This window comes from Sipha flava, unplaced genomic scaffold (assembly GCF_003268045.1).
Source record: "Sipha flava isolate LNK unplaced genomic scaffold, YSA_version1 209_pilon_pilon, whole genome shotgun sequence".
Lineage (NCBI taxonomy): Eukaryota > Metazoa > Arthropoda > Insecta > Hemiptera > Aphididae > Sipha > Sipha flava.
Window position 1 is genome coordinate 49,979 of NW_020272821.1, and position 20,125 is coordinate 70,103.

At 27.3% G+C, this 20,125-nt stretch overlaps 4 protein-coding genes across 5 annotated transcripts in view; 1 reads left to right on the forward strand and 3 right to left on the reverse strand.

The window, feature by feature from the left end:
• Positions 1-2,543: 2,543 nt before the first annotated feature.
• Positions 2,544-4,326, reverse strand: LOC112682738 (mediator of RNA polymerase II transcription subunit 31). Its single transcript, XM_025553428.1, has 5 exons — positions 4,219-4,326; positions 4,048-4,136; positions 3,751-3,834; positions 3,585-3,681; positions 2,544-2,979 (listed from the first exon to the last, which is right to left on the reverse strand). The coding sequence occupies exons 2-5, from the start codon at positions 4,058-4,060 to the stop codon at positions 2,703-2,705; spliced, it is 471 nt and encodes a 156-aa protein (XP_025409213.1). The 5' UTR covers positions 4,061-4,136; positions 4,219-4,326; the 3' UTR covers positions 2,544-2,702.
• A 122-nt stretch (positions 4,327-4,448) lies between these two features.
• Positions 4,449-6,985, forward strand: LOC112682737 (target of rapamycin complex subunit lst8). The gene is made up of 8 exons (XM_025553426.1): positions 4,449-4,611; positions 4,723-4,853; positions 5,330-5,381; positions 5,446-5,608; positions 5,725-5,875; positions 5,946-6,136; positions 6,202-6,344; positions 6,806-6,985. The coding sequence occupies exons 2-8, from the start codon at positions 4,734-4,736 to the stop codon at positions 6,919-6,921; spliced, it is 936 nt and encodes a 311-aa protein (XP_025409211.1). The 5' UTR covers positions 4,449-4,611; positions 4,723-4,733; the 3' UTR covers positions 6,922-6,985.
• Positions 6,913-8,241, reverse strand: LOC112682736 (3-oxoacyl-[acyl-carrier-protein] synthase, mitochondrial). Of its 2 annotated transcripts, XM_025553425.1 has the most exons (2): positions 7,646-8,241; positions 6,913-7,567 (listed from the first exon to the last, which is right to left on the reverse strand). In XM_025553425.1, the coding sequence occupies exons 1-2, from the start codon at positions 8,173-8,175 to the stop codon at positions 6,928-6,930; spliced, it is 1,170 nt and encodes a 389-aa protein (XP_025409210.1). In that variant the 5' UTR covers positions 8,176-8,241; the 3' UTR covers positions 6,913-6,927. The 2 variants fall into 2 exon arrangements, with proteins under 2 accessions (XP_025409210.1, XP_025409209.1); XM_025553424.1 differs by having other exon boundaries at positions 6,913-8,241.
• Positions 8,242-18,959: 10,718 nt separating this feature from the next.
• Positions 18,960-20,125, reverse strand: part of LOC112682733 (octopamine receptor beta-1R-like) — a gene marked incomplete at its 5' end in the record, with an annotated part of 66,379 nt that continues 65,213 nt past the window's right edge. The window contains 1 exon segment of the mRNA XM_025553422.1: positions 18,960-19,714. Coding sequence (XP_025409207.1) covers positions 19,321-19,714 — 394 coding nt within the window.

Sequence of the window (20,125 nt, forward strand, 5' to 3'; positions counted from 1 at the left end):
AATTGTTTAAAAAAACTGTAAAAAAATTAACATTTCATTTAAAAATGTATATATATATATATATATTTCTGCATATGAAATTTTCTTAAAGTGGATGTTTTCTGTTATTTATTTACATTTATTTATGTATATTTATGATTTTATTTAATATTTTATTTACAATCTAAAAATAAAAAATGTTTATCTAAACCATCTAAATTTAATTTTCATGTATATATATATGGTATGTATATATATATTAAAAGTTATAATGTATTTAAGTGTTCTCTTTATTATACCTTTTGTATGCTAACAATAGGTAGGTATAAATATGTGGCCACTCTAGTTTTAAATCCCAGTGACATTAGCCCCTGATTATTATAGTTAATTAGTTAAACAAACAAACTAAACGTTTGGTCGAAAAATGTTGAAATTTTTTAATCTGGAGTCTTGGGATGCATATAAGAGATACTATATGAAGTGTCAACATGTAGGTACCTAGTTGAAGAATTCATATTTCATGATGGTTATTACATACATTGATACTTATTACAAGTTTATTGTAAAATTATGGGGCTTGATGGTTCATAAAGAAAAACCTCTTTCTTTAATATTCTTTCAAAACAAAAAATTTATAATTATAATCATGGCAATTTTCAAAGATTCAAGACGAATCTATTAATACTAATTTTAAAAATCTATGTTAAAACTAAAAAAAAGATTACCGAGCTTGAAAAAGTAAATTAATTCTCCACAAAGACTTTATTATGAAAGTATTTTCGGGTGGAACAAAATGATGAATAATAAATATAAATATCAGAAATTTTGTTTAATCAATTTTGTAAATTTAAAAAATAAATCTAAACAAAAAATTAATAAAATTTGAAATGAAAACCTTTGAATCTGAAAATATTTACAGCCGGAGGTGGAACTAGGGATTTTTACGCACGGAAAAAAAAATTACGCTCTTCATACATCAATAATCAAATACTCTTCTCGAGAATATTTATTAATAATTAATATACATTTATACTTATTGAATTTTAACCTAATAACAGTATTTAACAAAGTTAAAAATAATCTACATGTTATTTTAAATTTTGGTAGGAGGGCTGTAGCCCCCCAAATTTTTCATCCTAGTTGCGCCTATGCCTGTCTTCCACCCCTAGTTACAGCATCTCTGAATGAACTAAAATGAGAAATCTTTCTAAAATTCTCTCAAATTAGAAAAATCTTAAAATAAATATCATTCATTATATTCATAGATTCACAGCGAATCTAAAGATATCATTTGAATTTTTTAAGTTTGCTTTTGATCAAATTTTTTATATTTTGAAATTTTGCACTAAATATATCAAAAAATGAATTATTGTTGATTTTCAGGAAACAAAATTAAAAAAGAAGGGAAACAATCTAAAGTAGACTTTATGACAATTCTGTTCAAATTCTTTATTTTACGAATTGATCAATTGGTACATTGGGAATAAAAAATGCTTAAATCCTCATATTATGTATGTGATAGAAAATCATGGCTTGCAATCTCCTTAATTAAATAATAGTAACACTAAGAAATCCAAAAAGTCTCAATAAAATGTTACAAAAATAATATAAAAAGTAAAAATTATATAGGTATATTGTTTACAATTATCAGTATGATTAACATATTGGTCATATTCTAAGTAACATTACAATTTGTACCTTTGTCATAATTAAATATAAATGTACATAAAAGCTTGTAAGCAGGAAATACTGGTATGCCCATCAATATATGATGTCTATGTAACAATATATTTTATTGTAAGGGTACATGTAAATGTACACTAAAATAATAGCTTCTTGATGAATACTGAATATTGTGAATGTACTAATTATGAAGGACATCAATCATTTATTACAATTAACCTTTATTTAACAATTACCTAACCATTAATCATAAATATGTTTTTGGATATTTTCAAGACAACAGGTGCAGCGTCCTATGATGTCAAACAAACCATATAAAAGAGGGACAAAAATGATTTTATTATAAAAATTCATAATTTTAAATTAACCGGTATCTGATGCTTCATAATGTCACCTCTCAAATATAAATTATAATTCATATTTAGTTATAATTTAAGTTGAAATTATTTAAATTCAAAATGTTTCATCTAATTATTATTGTTCTAGTAATTTTAGAATAATAATATACTTGTAAGTAAAAATTTTTTATCATTCTATATTAATTAGTAGGGTAATAATACAATCTTTTAACCATTTGCTTATATTTCTTAACTTTAATCTCATTTAAAAATTCATGAAATTCGCACTCATTCTAACTGTAATGATAAATAATATAAAATTTTTTTGATCTGATATAATGCTTTTCAATGCTATAAATTGGTATGATTGGAGAATTATGGCACATTGTTGTCATGCTCCATGGCATCAGGCCATTCCCGTTCATTCCTATATAAGGGCATTAAACAATAGTCCTGTTTTCTCTGGTTCTGAAATGAGAAAATTTGATTCTTATGCAACTATCGAAGAGCTATTGAAACCGATTAAGAATCATTATTAACTAGTTATAATATTTACCAATAATTTTATTTTTAGATAAATACTTATAGTTAACATTTCACAGCATTATTCACATTTTGTTTTGAACATTTCATAAATAAAATAAAACATGTACATGATTTATTCAAATTATCTAGATAAATTAATAGTCAAATAATTTATAACTAGGGAGGCATAACTTTAGGAATAGGCATAGAAGCTGGCATTATACCATTTGTGCCATTAGTTTGGGCTTGTCCGATATTTGATGAATTTGATTTATTCATTGTATTCATATTTTGTTCATATGCCGTATGAATCATTTTAGTACGCCGTCTAGTATAATGTTGCCAAATTAATAATAACTGTTCATCAATGAATTTTGAACAAATAGCAGTAGCTATTTCTTTTCTAAATGGCTCATGCTGTAAGAGATCTAAAAAATACAAGCACATTGGATACCTGGAAAAATTAACAAACATAGGTGAGTATAATATTTAAAATACATTGAAGTTAATTCATTAATATGATATATTTAAAAAAATGTGTTTCTATATAACCATATTTTTCGGGACATTATTTACTTTTTATACTTAAATGGAAAGCAGTTACATTAAACACTTTTAGACAAATTTATATTTTTATTCCATAACTGTCTGGAAAAAGTACCTTTTAAAATTTATATTTCTATAAAATTGAATGATTGGTCTCATAATGTAAAAGATAATTTAATGATACTCCCTTATATTAAACTGTACATAAAAAATCTACTGATACATTTCAATCAGGGTATCGTGGACCAACTTGTATGTATGAGTAAATTAATAACAAACTAAATTCTATGATTAATTTAAAGCAATAAGTTTTAAATTATAAAATGAAAATGTTGTACAATTTTTAAATATTCATTAATTTATTGGTATAAATTATTTAAAATCAGTTTTTAAACAATGTAAAGGAATATATTTCCATGTATTCAATATACTGATTAATACAAGGTAGTAAAATTATCGATTTTAAGAAGAATAAATAACTTAATTTATAAATGCAAAAGTGTAAATAATTACTTGATAAATTTTGCATAATCTGGTTCTTTCCAATACAGTAAATATTTTAAGTAGTTAATAAACGACTGATCTTTGAAGTAGCCACGTTGAGCTAAAACTGAATAGTTTAATAATTAGAAAATATTTTATGGAAAAGAAAGTTTAAATTTTTTTTACAAAAACTTACAGTTCAAATAATTTGGATTTGCCAAGCATTGGACAAATTCAAGTTCAACTTGAAATCTTAATTTGTCATCGGTTTCTGGACCGCCTAATAAAAATAAGGATGAATAGTTACTAAAGTCAATAATTAAAATGTACTGCATTGTTTGGACTTATTAATGATTTAACTAGGTAGAGTATTCCTATTTTTCATTAATCATAATTGAGTAAACAATCAATCTAAATTTTGAAAAACTTGCTTGGATTAATTTATTAAAACTGTTAAATATTTATCATTGAATAATGTAATGTTCAAAATTACCTTTATTGGCCATATTGTTTATTTTATTTCAGTAAATTCTTCATTAAAATTGATACTATTTACAGAAGGTTCATGTTAACATGTACATTCTGAATTCAAATTAGACATCAAATAATGACATTATATATATAATATTAATAACTAAATCATTGTGAACATAAATATACGTACTTTTTAAAATTAAATAATCCAGAAATCACTAGATATCTGTTGACAAATTTAATGAATCACTTAACTATAAAAAAAAAGTACGATTTTGATACTGTGACTCACGTAGGTACCAGCTATCAACGATGAACAGTGGAAATATTGATCATTCAGTGTCGCCTCGTAAGGCGCGTATTGCTACATATTCCTTATACAATGAATGGTTAATCTGTTATGATAAGGATAACTTACATTTTTTTTTATAACACGAGTAATAAGAACTTAAAAATACATATCAATATTAAATTAAAATTGATAACTGTGCTTAAAAGTTGTATTAACAATACTGTTTAACGTTTAAGTAAATATTGCTACCACAGATCCGAAAATGAAAATAATGTTTGAGTTGTAATAAATGTAAAATCAAAAATAATCAACCTAATGTTTTATTTTATTTGGAATTATTATTATTACCATACATAGTATTAGAACTAAGTGTTAACATTTTTTAAATTAATTAATTTATAGTATACAATACAATGGTAGACAGTGCATTGACTGAAAAAGTACTGTTGGCCACTGGAGGATATGATCATACAATTAAGTTATGGCATGCAAACACTGGAGTTTGCAATAGGAGCTTGACACATTTAGATTCTGTATCCTTTAAAATGTTATTTAAAATATAACATTGTGTACAAAACCTGAATTTGAAATTGTAAAAATGTATTTTATCAACAGTATTGAGTTCTAAGTCAAATTGAATTGTATTAATTTAAACATATTTTAAGTATAAAAAAAAAAAAACTGTTGTTCATTATGCATTAGGGACCATTACCTTTTGTTATATCATAATTCATAGGTATTGAAATAAGACAGGAGATAATATTATGGAATACAGCTTATGAATTAAAATTCTTTCATATTCCAAAGTATAAATGTGTATGATATATTCTAATCTATAACATATTTGATAATTTATAAGTATTAAAACATTTTTTGCCATTTAATTTCTTTAAATATGATGATGTGTTATTTATTCATGTATATTTCATATATAAAATAAGTATTCATTTTTTCCATAATTTCACTATTTTAAGTTAATTGTATTAGATTCCTTGACCTAAGTATTTAGCAAGTAAATGCATTAGAAATAACTCCTGACAGACAACTCTTAGCTGCTGCAGGTAATTTTGTCAACTTTATCTTATAATGCATATTTGCATATTCATACTTATAATATGTATGTAGGATTTCAACACATTCGTATGTATGATTTAAATTCAAGCAATCCAAATCCAATTTTAAATTATGAAGGGATTTCAAAAAACATAACTGGTGTTGGATTTCATGAAGATGGCAAATGGATGTTTACATGTGGAGAAGATTACTGTGCTCGTGTTTGGGATTTAAGGTAAAAATAATTTATTAAAACTATCAAATTAAATCTCATTATTCATTTAATCTAATAATAAATACTAATAATGTTAAATTTGACTTTATTGGTTGGCTATTATTAATATGATATAGATCTAGAAACTTGCAGTGTCAGCGTATATTTGAAACAAATGCACCTATTACTAGTATATGCCTTCATCCAAATCAAGGAGAGTTAATATTGGGTGATCAGTCTGGTTTACTTCATCTGTGGGATTTGAAAACTGATCATAATGAACAACTTGTAAGTGTAGTACATCATTTAAGTTCTGTAAATTTAATCTTCTTCCAGTTTATACTTTTCTTAAGCTTAGATACCTGAAGTTGATGCTTCCATACAATGTGTGGCTATTGACTCTAGTGCAAATTATGTTGCTTCTGTAAATAATAAAGGAAACTGTTACCTATGGAAGTTGAATGGAAATGGTACTAGACTCAGTCCAAAGCACAAAATGATTGCTCATAGAAAATATGCTCTTCATTGTAAATTTAGTCCAGATTCATCGTAAGTGTATATATAAATATATTAATTTGTTATCTCTGATTTAAGAAATATTGTTACTTTTATAGACTATTAGTAACATCTTCAGCAGATCAAACAGCTTGTATTTGGAAAACTAGTGATTTTTCTTTAAAACAAGAATTAAAAGATGAACACCAAAGATGGGTATGGGATACAGCTTTTAGTAATGACTCGGAGCATTTATTAACAGGTATATTATCTGCTATGAATAATGGTTATATTCAATATTAGAATAAAGACAGTTCATTTTTTTAATATACACAACATTTATAATACATTTTTTTTCAAAATAGTTTACAATAGTTCACTAACTTATGTTAACTTATTAACAATGCTACTAAGATAAATTAGTATATTTTTTTATAGCCATTTATGTATGAATATATTTTAATTAGTTGCTTAAGATCATTATTTTATGTGAACAGTAAAAATGAATATCAAATATTTATTAAATTAATATTTTCAAAATTTAATCAACATTTTAATATAATAATAAAATCTTGATTTTTGAACATATTATTTATGTATCTATATTCATTTAACATTATTTGGCAGTCAGTGTTGTGTTTTTAATATATAAATGTATCTAATCATATAATGGGTTCTATCTTATTAAATTTTGATTTACTTTTTTTTTTTTAAATACTTTAGCTTCATCAGATGGTATGGCCAGATTATGGAACATAGAGACTGGAAATATAGAACGAGAATATGAAGGACATCAAAAAGCACTTACAGCTTTGGCATTTTGTGATTCATTTAGTTAAAAATCATTAAGAAATAAAGTTGGAGAAACAAAGACATGCATTTGTACCTCCAAAACCAAATGCATTTTTTATTGCTATTCTTTTTTCTTGTTTCCATTCCATTGGTTTTTTGGTAACACAAATTAAACCTTTAGATTCATTACAAATATTATCTAGATTTGCTGTTGGTGGAATTAATCCTTCATAACAAGCAAGAATTGTGAAAATACTTTCTAAATTTCCTGCAGACCCTAATAAATGACCATGAGTACCTTTTGTTGATGAAACATGTACATTAATGCTATGTTCATCAAAAACTCTTTTGATTGCTGTTAACTCAATAGCATCTCCTATTGGAGTCGAGGTAGCATGTGCATTTACATACGTAATTTGTGTTTTATCTACATTTGCATCTAGTATAGCTCTAGTCATAGCTAGAAAAGCTCCTTGACCATTTTCTGATGGTGATGTTAAATGTGCAGCATCACCAGATAAGCCATAACCGAGAATTTCTCCATAAATATGAGCTTTTCTATTGAGTGCATGTTCTAATTCTTCTAGAACTACTATAGCAGATCCTTCACCCATTACAAAACCATCTCGATTCATATCGAATGGTCTTGATGCCAATTCTGGTGTTTCATTTTGGGTAGATAGTGCACGTAGTCTACAAAAAGAAGCGATTGTTAAAGGACTAATACATGATTCAGCAGCACCACAGATCATTGCTTTTGCTTGTTCGTACTGAATAAAACGAAAACCATCTCCGATAGCATGTGCTCCAGTAGCACAAGCAGTAGAAACAGCATGATTAGGCCCTTGTAAACCATACGCCATACTTATCTGTCCAGCTGCCATGTTGAGTAGAATTCGAGGAACAAAGTATGGGCTGACTTTACTGTAACTAGTTGCCAGTGATTCGGCTGTTTGACACACATCTTCTAAATCTACCATTCCTATTCCTACACTGACTCCAATATTTTCTTTATCAACTTTACATGAAAATATTTTAGAATCGTCAACCGCTTCTTGGGCAGCAATCAAAGCTAGACGAGTTGAAGGGGCCATTGTGCGTATTTTGCTCTTGGGCACCAATTCGGGTAGATCCAGTTCATCCAGAATTGCAGCGATTTTGGTAGGAATATTTTTGTAAAGGTCATAGTCTAGTTTTCTAACAAACGATTTGCCCAATAACACATTTTTCCAAGAAGTTAATTTATCGGCACCAGCAGGACAAACGACACCCATACCGGTTATTACCACTCTTTTTTTCATTATTTTATTTTGATATATATTCACTTGAAAACTATTAAGACAAATGAAAAATTTTAAACTCGCGAATTCTATTGAATGTTTTCAAATTTCATAATTGAATTTCAGGTTTCATCAGATTCTTGATAACAGATAAAGTGATGATAACAACTTGTTATCTGAATTTTGGACTTGGGTTAGTTCACCATTAACGTGATAGCGCGAGAAGAATTTTGAGAGCTCATACTATCCAACAAAAATGAAAATTAGTCCAATAGACAATAGCAAATTTTCCACTGATGAAAAAAATAGGAGAGACGATTTTTTTGTCTTATTATTTAACATGTTGAGTGCCGTGATCAATGAGATAAAATATTGATATTTTATTTGTTCATATCGACTGCTAATCGTATAATGGCATAACTAACAGATATTTTATTGTTGTTAATATAATTATTTATTAATAATTTAATCTCGGTATTAATACCACTACTTACAAAACGAGATGAAAGATGTAGAAGTGGTACAAAGTACAAACAGTTACGAGAAGAATGTGAAGAAAAAAAGAAAAAGGTTATTAAAAATAAACCAAACATTGAGACTCTTTTCACTGAGTCAAAATCGAAAATAGGTATAAAATTTCCGTATTTTTAGTAAGTACATAATTTAAGAATATCTCTATACATTTTAAGGAAATTTTAAGTTTTTATTATATTATCTGTGCACTTTTATATTTTATGCAGGTTAATAATTTTTTTTTTTAAATTTGTTAACCTATCTAATTTATTCCTCACGATATGTAATATTATCGGGCGTAACACTTTTCCATCAAAAGTGTATCTTTCCCTTTTCCACCAAATTATAGTTTAACCGATACTTGTTTCCACCAAATCAATTTCTATATCACCTACAAGCAAGCTCGGGCATTAACGATTATTCTCATGGTAAATTTTTTTTTAAATATCTATGTATATTTGCACTATTAGTATGTAAATGTTCATAAATTTCAATTTCTAGTTACGAGGTTTTTAAATTAAAATTTAACTGTATCACATGTACATTACAATCGTTTTTACAGCATGTTCAATTTACGCTACCAATGCTATTTTTAACAAAAAGTGAAATTTACAATATTTAAATTTACGAGAATTTGGCGTGTAGCTGTAATATACGTTTATTGTACAATAAACGTTTGCAATTATAAATAGTTGTTTCTTACTATAATGGAAGTTATAAAAATCCAGGTATTTCGATGAACATATTTTTCGTCTAAGAAAATTACTTAAAAATTGTCCATCTTCATATTTACCAGAAAATAGTATTACATAATGTCATACGGAAACTTAAAGTGGCAAATATTATGTACAAAATATTTTTGGTACTTATAGGTAATATTATTAGTAAAATATACCATATGAAGTGGAGTTGATGTATATTTGACCTATAGTAATATATAGTACAGACTTACTACAGTCATAGGTTATAGTAATAGTTATATTAATAGCTAGTGTTAAGGGCGAATGAAAATTATTTTCTCTTCCACAAAATACTTCTATTACCCTTAAGGGGTTTCATATATTATTGACGTGAAAAACGTACTTTGGTACTTAGAAGTTGCATTACGACTTATTTCCGTCTATTCTGAACATTCAGTTAAGTATTTCATTTTAACTAGAGAGTAGTTATTGTTTTTCAAAAGCACCTGAAAACACGAAAGAAAATATTTTATATTATTTTGCAGCTTTGTGTGCAAGAAGTATAAAAAAGTGTACCAATGAAGGTATTTCTGTAAAACAATTTTAGTTGTAAATAGTTAAAAAAATTTGGAAAAAATAAGCATTTTCTGCAGGTGTTTGGTGGGGATAAGAAAGTAAGATTAAGTTGAGTTTATGAGTAAAATATTTAAATTACATATTAAATTGTTGAACTTCTATTTCATATTGGGATACCACAAAAAAAAAGTATTATATAATAGACTATCGAGAATTCGTAGTAGCAAGGTTATTGATGTTTTAAAGTTGAACTGACCGTTACAAAACTTTCCATATTGTCATGTTATTATTCATATCAATTATAATATGAATAATATTCATATTTAATATTAATTAGCCGTTTCGCGTGTTCAAGATAAACCATTTTTTCCTATGCAGAATTTGTAAAAACCTCAGAAAAATTTCGGAAGGGGGAGTTACAACCCCCAAACCCTACCCCTAGTTGCACTACTGATTATTGTTATTATTATTACTATTAATATATGTATTATTTTTTTTATTTTTATTATGTAATATCTTATTATTTTAAATTATATTATATTATTGTTATATATAGAAATATATTGTGAATTAGATTTTTGTCCGTATTAATAATTTTTTTTTCCGGTTTTTCCTGCCTTGAAGACCATCCCGTATAACAAATTTCCCTCCATCTTATTTTATCTTCAGCTACTTCTCTATAGTTTGCTTCTGGGTCTACTGATTTGACTTCTCTCTTCACACAGTCTCCCCATCTGAGGCGTGATCTGCCTATTGGTCTTTTCCCTTCCGGGTTCTCTTTAATTACTGAATTTATCATTTTTGTCTTTTTTTCTTCAGGTGTGACCGGCCCACATAAATCTTATTTTTGCGACTTCTCTTGAAATGCTTGATCTTTGGAACATATTTAGAAGTTCCTCATTGGTTCAAATTCTGAATTTTCCTGTTCTTGAGTCGAGACAAGGTCCATAAATTCGTATTAGAATTTTTCTTTCAAATGTGTCAAATCTTCTTTCCTCTAGCTTTCTTAATTCCTTAATTGTTTCTGACCCATATAAGATGACGGGGCATATTAATATCATGTAAATTTAAATTTTTAAATTTAGAGATATCGATCTAGATTTTAGCAGAGTTCCCGTATCAAAATAACAGTTGTTTGCTAGTTGTATTATTTGTGAAATATCTACCTTTAACTAATTTTCCTGAGTTAAGAGGACACCTAAGTATTAGGTTGTGGTACTCTGTGGTAGATATGTCCATCTACATTCATACTTTCTCCATGTTGATACGTTCTGTCTCTTCTGTGGGGTTTCATATATTCTGTCTTTTCGTCATTTATTATAAGACGGACTTTACTAGCAGCATTTATTAGTTTCTTACATTGTATTTTTTATTATCTCAATATTGTCTCCTATGATGGCAATATCGTTGGCATATGCTAGCAGGCCTATTTTTGATTGTCGTAATGTTATATTTTCTGATATGTTCATATCTTCGAAAACCTTTTCTAGAACTAAGTTAAAATAGATCGGGGATATTGCATGCTCCTGTCTCAGACTAGTTGTTACTTTGAACGTTTGAGATGTAGAGTTCGCTATTTTTATTTATATTTCAGAATTTTCTATGGTTGTTTTAATTAGACTTATTAATTTTTTTGGTATATTGAACTCTTTTAATATATTAAATAGGCTTGGTCTATGTATAGAGTTTATATGTTTTCTTAAAATCAGCAAACAACGTATAAGCCCCCTTGACATACTCCCACATTTTTTGGAATATCTGTATAATAATAAATAAATAAATAAATATGCATATTTACTAAATATGTAGATTCGATTAAAAATCATTAAATGTAGGCCCGGATTTAGCCGAATTCAACCTCCCTATGTTAATGAAGAACAAGTGACTCAATATTAACATAAAAACAATGTATATAATTTAATCTCCCCCAATCCACAAGAAAATTGAATATACATCACTGTTTTTAATTGCATTCTTATTTTTTTTTCTAGCAAACTCACTTCTGTATGAACTATCTTCATGAACATTTAGTATTGCTAAACCGTTTAGTCTAGACATATGCCATTGAAGAGCACTGACATTTTTAATCTTCTCAAAGTCGATTAAAATGACCTTTCAGCGGTTGCAATAGAAACTGGAAGCTTAGCAAATATTTGTAAGAGGATTTTTACATTTGTAAAAAATTGTTCATTTAATTATTAATTCAATATTACACTATATACTATACATGACGGTATTTGATATCAAAGTAATTTATAATACTTAAAAAAAAGTTCAATTCGCTGAACGGTGGGTGCTTTAGCTTCTTATCACCTCCTACTCTTGAAGTATACCACTGATATAACCTATATTGGTTATGCGCAATTTATGTTTTTTTATGATATAAATTTATACTAAAATATTCAAACGCTTAAATAAAAACCATGCACCTTATATATAATATTAAAAATTATTGGTTTCATAATAATTTTTTTCAAAGTCTGGAAATATAATATTGGTTTATTGTATTTAAAATTAAATAAAAATTATTTAAATTTGTACTTTCAAAATTACTGAACGTTTAAATGCAGTTAAAAAAAAAATACAAAAAATAAATAATAATTGAATCATCTAGTTCGCTTTATTAGGAATAATTTTATTTCCTACTTATACTTAATAATTATTTATGTAATTTAGTTGCATAATTTACGAAGAAGTAAATCCATGATCATTATACTAAAATATTTCGTGTTACTTTGGATAGATTACCTTATAAGATAATAATATACATATCTTACATGTATCTACAACGTTTTGGAGTTTAATAAATACTATGACTAGTACTTATATAACGGAACTAGAAAACAAATAGAACATTTCATTTTAATACTTTATGTTCGAAAATGTTTTTATGATTATGTTGGTTTCAATATTTTGAAATTGTAAAAGTAGAAATAAATTTGTGTATGTGCATTTATAAATTCAAATGAAAGTATAACTATATACTATATTATACTATATGTATAGTATTGCAAACATAATTTAGAAACATGAAAAATAAATATGATCAATATGTTTTTTAATAAATGCATGTATTTGATCTTTTTATGATTAACATAGGGTGTTTATTGTTGGTTTTGTAATGCAGTTCAAGTTACTGATTTTTTTTTTTTATTGTATAAATATTCATTATTAGGGTTTTCATATTAATAATAGGGTTATTTTAAAACGATTAAAGAAGAATGATTTTATAAAGTTTTTTTTCGTTTGGAGCCGAATCGATTGTGCATTTTCTCGGTAAAATCATTTGACTTTAAAATTTAAGTCTGAAGTATTAATATTGTTAAGAAACTCGTATTATTAATCATACATATACTTATAATATTTATTAAATTAAATAACAACCGTTAATGGTTAACATAACACAAATAACAAACACATAAATATTCTATTATGTCTTACTAGTACGTATACTGAACAGCATGAACTGTATATATTTATACACCACAGGTAACATATTATTCTTAACGTTAATAACATAAAGTGGAATCAATGTATGATACATATTAAATTATTTCTACCTATTATAATCACAACAAACAAACAAAATAGGAAGTACTATATGTAGGCAATGTGTTATTTAAAATATTGAATGTGTTCATTGATAATATATAATAGACAAATCAATTTCACCTTATATTTTAAAATCATTATTTTAATGATAATTTATATATATTTTTAAAATGTACGATACAATTTAGTTTATAATAATTTTAAAATTTCAACTAGGTATAAATAATTTAAAATTAATTTTTTTTAAACCTCATTATATTTTTTCTTATAAGATTTGGTCCAATTTATTTAACACATAATATAGCATAACATTAAAATTTATGATTATTTTTAATTTTTATACACAGAACAAAATAAGTAAAAATGGAATGTATTTACAAATTAAAAAAAAAAAAAAAAATAACATTTAAAGGAACCATAATAGGTATGTAAAATTTTTAATAACTAATGCTGCTACAGGACGGTCACATAAAAACACTTAAAAGCTATAAATATGATTCAATCGTACAATTAAATAACACGGGTATGGTTTAATAGTACATATAGTTTAACATAATCTTGATGAACGTATTCTAATTAAATCTATGTTGTATATCATAATATAATAATGGATGTGATAATATCGATATTGAATAAAATCGCACACTAGTTGGTTTTATTACACTACTTACATATTTATAAGTATTTGTATTTATTCTGTACCTCCAAGGTTTTGAGAAAAATAATTTATTAATTTTATATATTATTTTGTACTTATATACTTTCGATAGTTAAATAAACATAAAGTTTTATTTATTTGTACACATTAGATGTTTGTTTTACTAGGTGAAATTTTTAGTTTTAAAATAACTTAACTCAATCCAATTAATTTGTAACACAATATATGAACATCAAAATCTATTAATTTTTTTTTTCTTATAAATATAATGAGTTAAAGTCTATGCTTAGAGTCATTATTATAACATGTTAAGAAGCATAAAATATTATGCTATTATGGTGTAATTATAAATGCGTTGAGTATTTAAATATTAGGTAAAATTGTTGTACAAAGAGGTAGTTTATAATCAACAGAATAGGGAAAATAACAAGTGAATATATACTGGCGTAGACTAAGGTAGAAAAATTGATTACGCGGACAAATTGGTGGGAGTTTCAGTTCTTTAATCCCAGTCTTCCATACATCACTATACGAATGGTGGACGTTGGCCAACCACTAATCACTAGGTGTAATATTTTTCTAAATATTTTTACTATTTTTATATGCATTGCAGATCGATCTATAAATGAGTACATTAATCATGCAATTTTCGCATATTACAATATAATGTAGAATCCTACGATGATCAGCCTTTAATTATATCTTATCTATACAACAGTAAAAAAAACACAATAATTCACTTAGGTATCTATTTATTGGTATACATTTGTAGGGAAATTGAAGTTAACGGAATAAAATTTGTATCATCAATATTTACTCTTTGCCTCAAAATCTTCTTAAACATAACTAAATTACTCATGATCAATGCAGCACGCTACTTACAAATCAATCTAAATGATCATTAACACAAGATTCACATATGTTAATCTAAAACATATTCTCAAAACAACACATACAGTTGTATTTTTTATAATATACTGAATCTCTATCTCCTCAGTCATTACATAATACTCATTATAGTAATTAGGTTTCTGAACAAAGATAATCATAAATTAAGTACAATTAAAGCCATATGGGTTTCGAATAGAGTTTGTTTAGCGAATGCATCAAAACCCGTACATATATACAGTAATTCGAACAATACAATATTACGAAAATTTAAATCAGCCAATCACTAGGGTACCATGAATAGTTAGTTAAGCTACCTCAATAACCCATGTACATCTATGTAAAATGTACAATCTTCTCAGATAATAATACTCCAAATGTGTCTGATAAATCTAAGACAACTAACTTTGTGTCGAAATAACTTTATAATCACTAACATTTTCTCATATTCTGTTTAGCAAATACTATATTTTTGGTAACTCTACTTAAAAACTAAAATAAAAATGTAAAACTGAAACTGAACTCTTATATATTAATTTATTGGTTCACTAATCTTAAATATTACGTATTAGTATTAATATTATTTCATTTCAAATTCTTTATTATAAAGTAATTTCAATTTTACTAACAACTCGTGTTTTTTTTTTATTTTTTTAATGATTTTTGAGGTGTAATTAAATTAACAGATTATAATATAGGTAACCTCATTATTTATTTGATTGTAATACATTGTGTATAATAAAAACTGATAAAAATACATGTTTTTTGAGCATTATAAATTTAATATTATAGTTAAATATATGAAAATTTATTTAATTAGTCGTACAACATTTAGAGGAAAAGTTTTATTTTATAAATTTTTATAAAATGATTTTATTTGAATAGAAATTATAACTAAGTCCATACAATTAAAGAAATGTTAATCATATAATGATTAACATATAACAGTTATATTTATAAATTTCGTCAAATATTTATAAATATATATATGTTACTGTAAGTATTGAACTCAGTCATTTTATGAAATAACTAGGTATTTCATGAATTACCTGTGAATGTTAGTGAAATTATGAAACAATACATGACAATTATACTTTATTTAGTTATTTTATAGTATATCTCTTTAGTCTAAATAATTTTAGTTTGATTTCCGTTTAAATATAGAATACAATTAAATTTAAAATATATTATAGTATTTTATTTATTTTAAGCTGAATTAATTATGATTACATTATTTATTTGTACATTAAATGGCTATTGTGGCATTTATAGTTGTACAGTAAATTGTTTTTTGTTTTTTTTTTTTGCAAACACACCACTTTGTATCACATTTTTGGTACCAGTTTACATAAAAAAACCCTGACCAGTTCTCAGTGACTATGCAGTTACCGCAGATCTTAATGTAATACCTACATTTGGAACAAATAAAATAACGGTAGTATTGTAAATATTTTGTAAAATTTGACATATTAACGAAGTGAGCCCCGGAAATGTATAGAATAACTAATTAAAGTATAAATTATATACATTACTTACTTATAGTTATTTCATAAACTAACTGATTCAATACTTTAACTGTAACATATATTAAGTTCCGTTAGCTCAAACTCTAGAACTTGAAATTATCGATACTTGTTTGCTTGAATAAAATATGAGACTCTTTGCAATATAAAAAAAGCATTTTAATAAATTAAGTTTGAGTTTCAGTTTTTTTTATCTTTCTGTTAAATTTGATTGTGAAGGTCCTCATAATATTTTTTTACCAAACGCAAAAAGTAAAAATACGTAATATATATATATATAAGTAAATATACTATCGCATGTGAATATTATATTAATTTAATACAGTTTAATTATTTTTTATACTATGATTCTCAGCATATAATATTTTAGAATTAATTATATTAGTAGAACGAACGGGGACACTGATCAACAATTATACATACTGCGTTTTCTAATTAATTAATTCTATTTCTATTTCTGTAGAAGTTAGAATTTCAAACAGTCATATTAAGTTTGTAAAATAAAATTATATTTGAACATTGAAAAAATATTTAAGTATGATAGACAAATGTAATTTATGTGTTGATACAAAATATTCATAAAATTTACAGTTAAAAACATTATGAATCGTTCATTATTTTTGATGTTTTTTGTATGAATATATTCTTATTTTAATAATCTAATAGTATTCATATTAAGAGCAGGTACAGAATAAGGAGAGAATTTAGATATTTTTTAAGTGAATATAATATATTTTTATAGTAAATATAAATATAATTCCAGCGTCATTCATTATTAAAAATAAGTATGGTTTTAAGGTTTGAATTCAGAACAAGAGTTATTAAAAATAAATTTTTTCATTGGGTTATTTATAAATTTAAAACGTAGACATCTAAATATTTTGTAAATATGAATTTGGATGGTAAAGTTAAATCGTAAAGTGAATAGTTCATGATATAAAAGTGAAAAAATTAAAAATAAAAGTGTGACAGTCTGATTTTATATTAAACTTTTTATATTTGTAAAAATAGGTCATGGAATATAAAATAAATTACAAAATGTAGAGTTTTTTTTCTGTATTAAATATTTACTATTAAGTATCTTATAATAAAAAAATCGTTATATTTTTGAATAAATTAGGAATTTAGGCTTGGATCATTACTTCAATTTGTATTAAAAAATAAAATAACATAATAGACGTTTTGTTATTGTTATGTTTCTAAAAAAGTATGTTTTTTTCAATAGATTTTTCACATTTCATACATAACTTCTAGTGTATCAGCTAAAAAATACACAATATAGACAAAAACATCAATTGACGAGAAGATCGACGGTGAAAAGTGAAAAATAAATATTAATACGACCATTTATTGCGTGTATACAAGAGATTCGGGGATGTCAGATTGTTGTTTTTTTTTTTTTTTACATAAATGGACTTAATAGAGTAGGTAATATATACACGTTAACCGTAATTGTAAGTAAGTTTATTTATCATAATAGCTTGATATATATATATATATATAAATTTATGAATATTAAAAACAAACAGCAATATTACGAGGTAAGTTTCATCCACCCTACCACAATGCGTTTACGTTGAACACTTGTTGTTGCCTCCTAACCACCGTATATCGTATACAAATCATTTATACGCCATTGGTATAACTGTTTAAATGGAAATTCGATGTAAGCTGATTAGAGGCGTTGATGCGTGGTAGGTAAGTGGCATACTATCGTTTCGAATGTAGAGCAATCGGATTGTGAACGTCCAACTATAACGTAATTGCAGAGGGATTAAAAAGATCAAAGATCGGAGAGATCATGATGTTACACGGATGTTAACATTCGTAGGGTTATACGTCATACATGGAAACTAGATTTTGCCGAGCTCGTGGTACAGTTTTTAAAGTAATTTTGACAAAAAACGATGATGTACAAATGTTGTTATTTATTTCGGGCCACTAATTGAAAAACTATGATGTTAGCTGCCCTCTAGTGTGTGTGGAAAGAAAAGTTTCTTCGACGGGTGGACATTGTACGCTTGTACACTACAGAGCTACAAGTGATCATGCAGTTAGGTTCGTAACGTTCACTAAGGTTCTTGCGGGTTATGGGATTGACGGTTAGAGTTCCCGTTGCCCTCGCGTCCAGGAGCGTATTTTAGCGGTGTGGTGAAGGGGCGATCACCCCCTTTGAACTCGTATTTTAGGAATCGATAATATGTGAGATACACATTTCAAATTTTTCAAATCAAATTACGTGTGGCTGTGAATACTGAAATGGGCTTTTTGTCGGGTCCATACTTAGTGAAAAATCAAATAAAACACAAGCTTAACTTTCAAAACACAGACAGATGTTAAAAAAGAACTACACAAAAGTCGATTCTAAGCGGATCCATCATTAGATTAAAAAAAAAAAAAACCACAAATATTAAGGATTCATTAGATTTAAATATTACCAACAGTTTTACTAATAAATGTTGAGCCTGAATTAAAGAAAACATTTGAGTCGTCCACCCTCCACCCCTTAGAAGTAATTCTAAATACGCCCCTGCTCGCGTCCAAATGTTTATCTTTTCAAACGGGACGCGATATCTCACTGGCATTATAACGTTTACCCTGGGCGGTGTAATTGATACGCGCACACACACGCGCACACACGCACGCACGCACACACACACACACACACACACACGCGCGCGCGTACACACATACATTTATTATACAGTATATACTTGTACGTTTAACATATTAAAACGGTTGATAATTGTTTGCACGTTTTTTACGCATTTATTTTTTACAATACGTTTTGTTCTGTGCGACATCCGTTCCCGCCGCCACCGCCGCCGCCGCCGCCGCCGTTGTTCTGAAGCAACGCTATGGTCGCCGGGTTCATGTAGTGCACCTCGGACACGTTGCTGTTGTACACCTGCTGGCCGAACGCGGCGGTCGGCGTGGCCGTGTCGTTGCGCGACTGCTCGTACCGGCGGCGCAGGCACGGCGGACACCACGGCGGCGACCTGGGCCAGCAGCTCTGCAACGTCTTCTGGAACGCCACGCGGAACTCGCGGTTGAAGTACGCGTAGATGAGCGGGTTCAGCGCCGAGTTGAAGTAACCCACCCAGAACACGAGCACCGTGATCCACCGGGGCATCCACGAGGCGCCGTCCATCAGCGAGCTCATCATGTACCTGCCGAGCACAAGACGCACCGGTTTAATAAATTTTAGGCCGTGTTCGGGCCGCAGATAGTGTTCACGGTAAATGTGAACAACCAATTGGTTCCGATTATAAAAAAACCGTAACATGCTGGTTCGGTCCGATCACTACCGGTAAAATACGATTGAGGACGTTCGATTTTTTTTTTTTTCCAACGTTGCCAAATGTAATCGATCACATAATATGAGCACAATAATCCGTTGATATTTATCGGACTTTTATCGGATCAGCTGGATGTTAATAGTAACCTGGACACCGGATACCAGAGAATGACGGTTAAGCTTTGCAGTCGTCGCACAAACTGACCGTCTATTCGTATTAGGTATTTTTACAAGTCCTACATGTTTTTAATTTTTTATTCGTATTATACATTACATATTATTA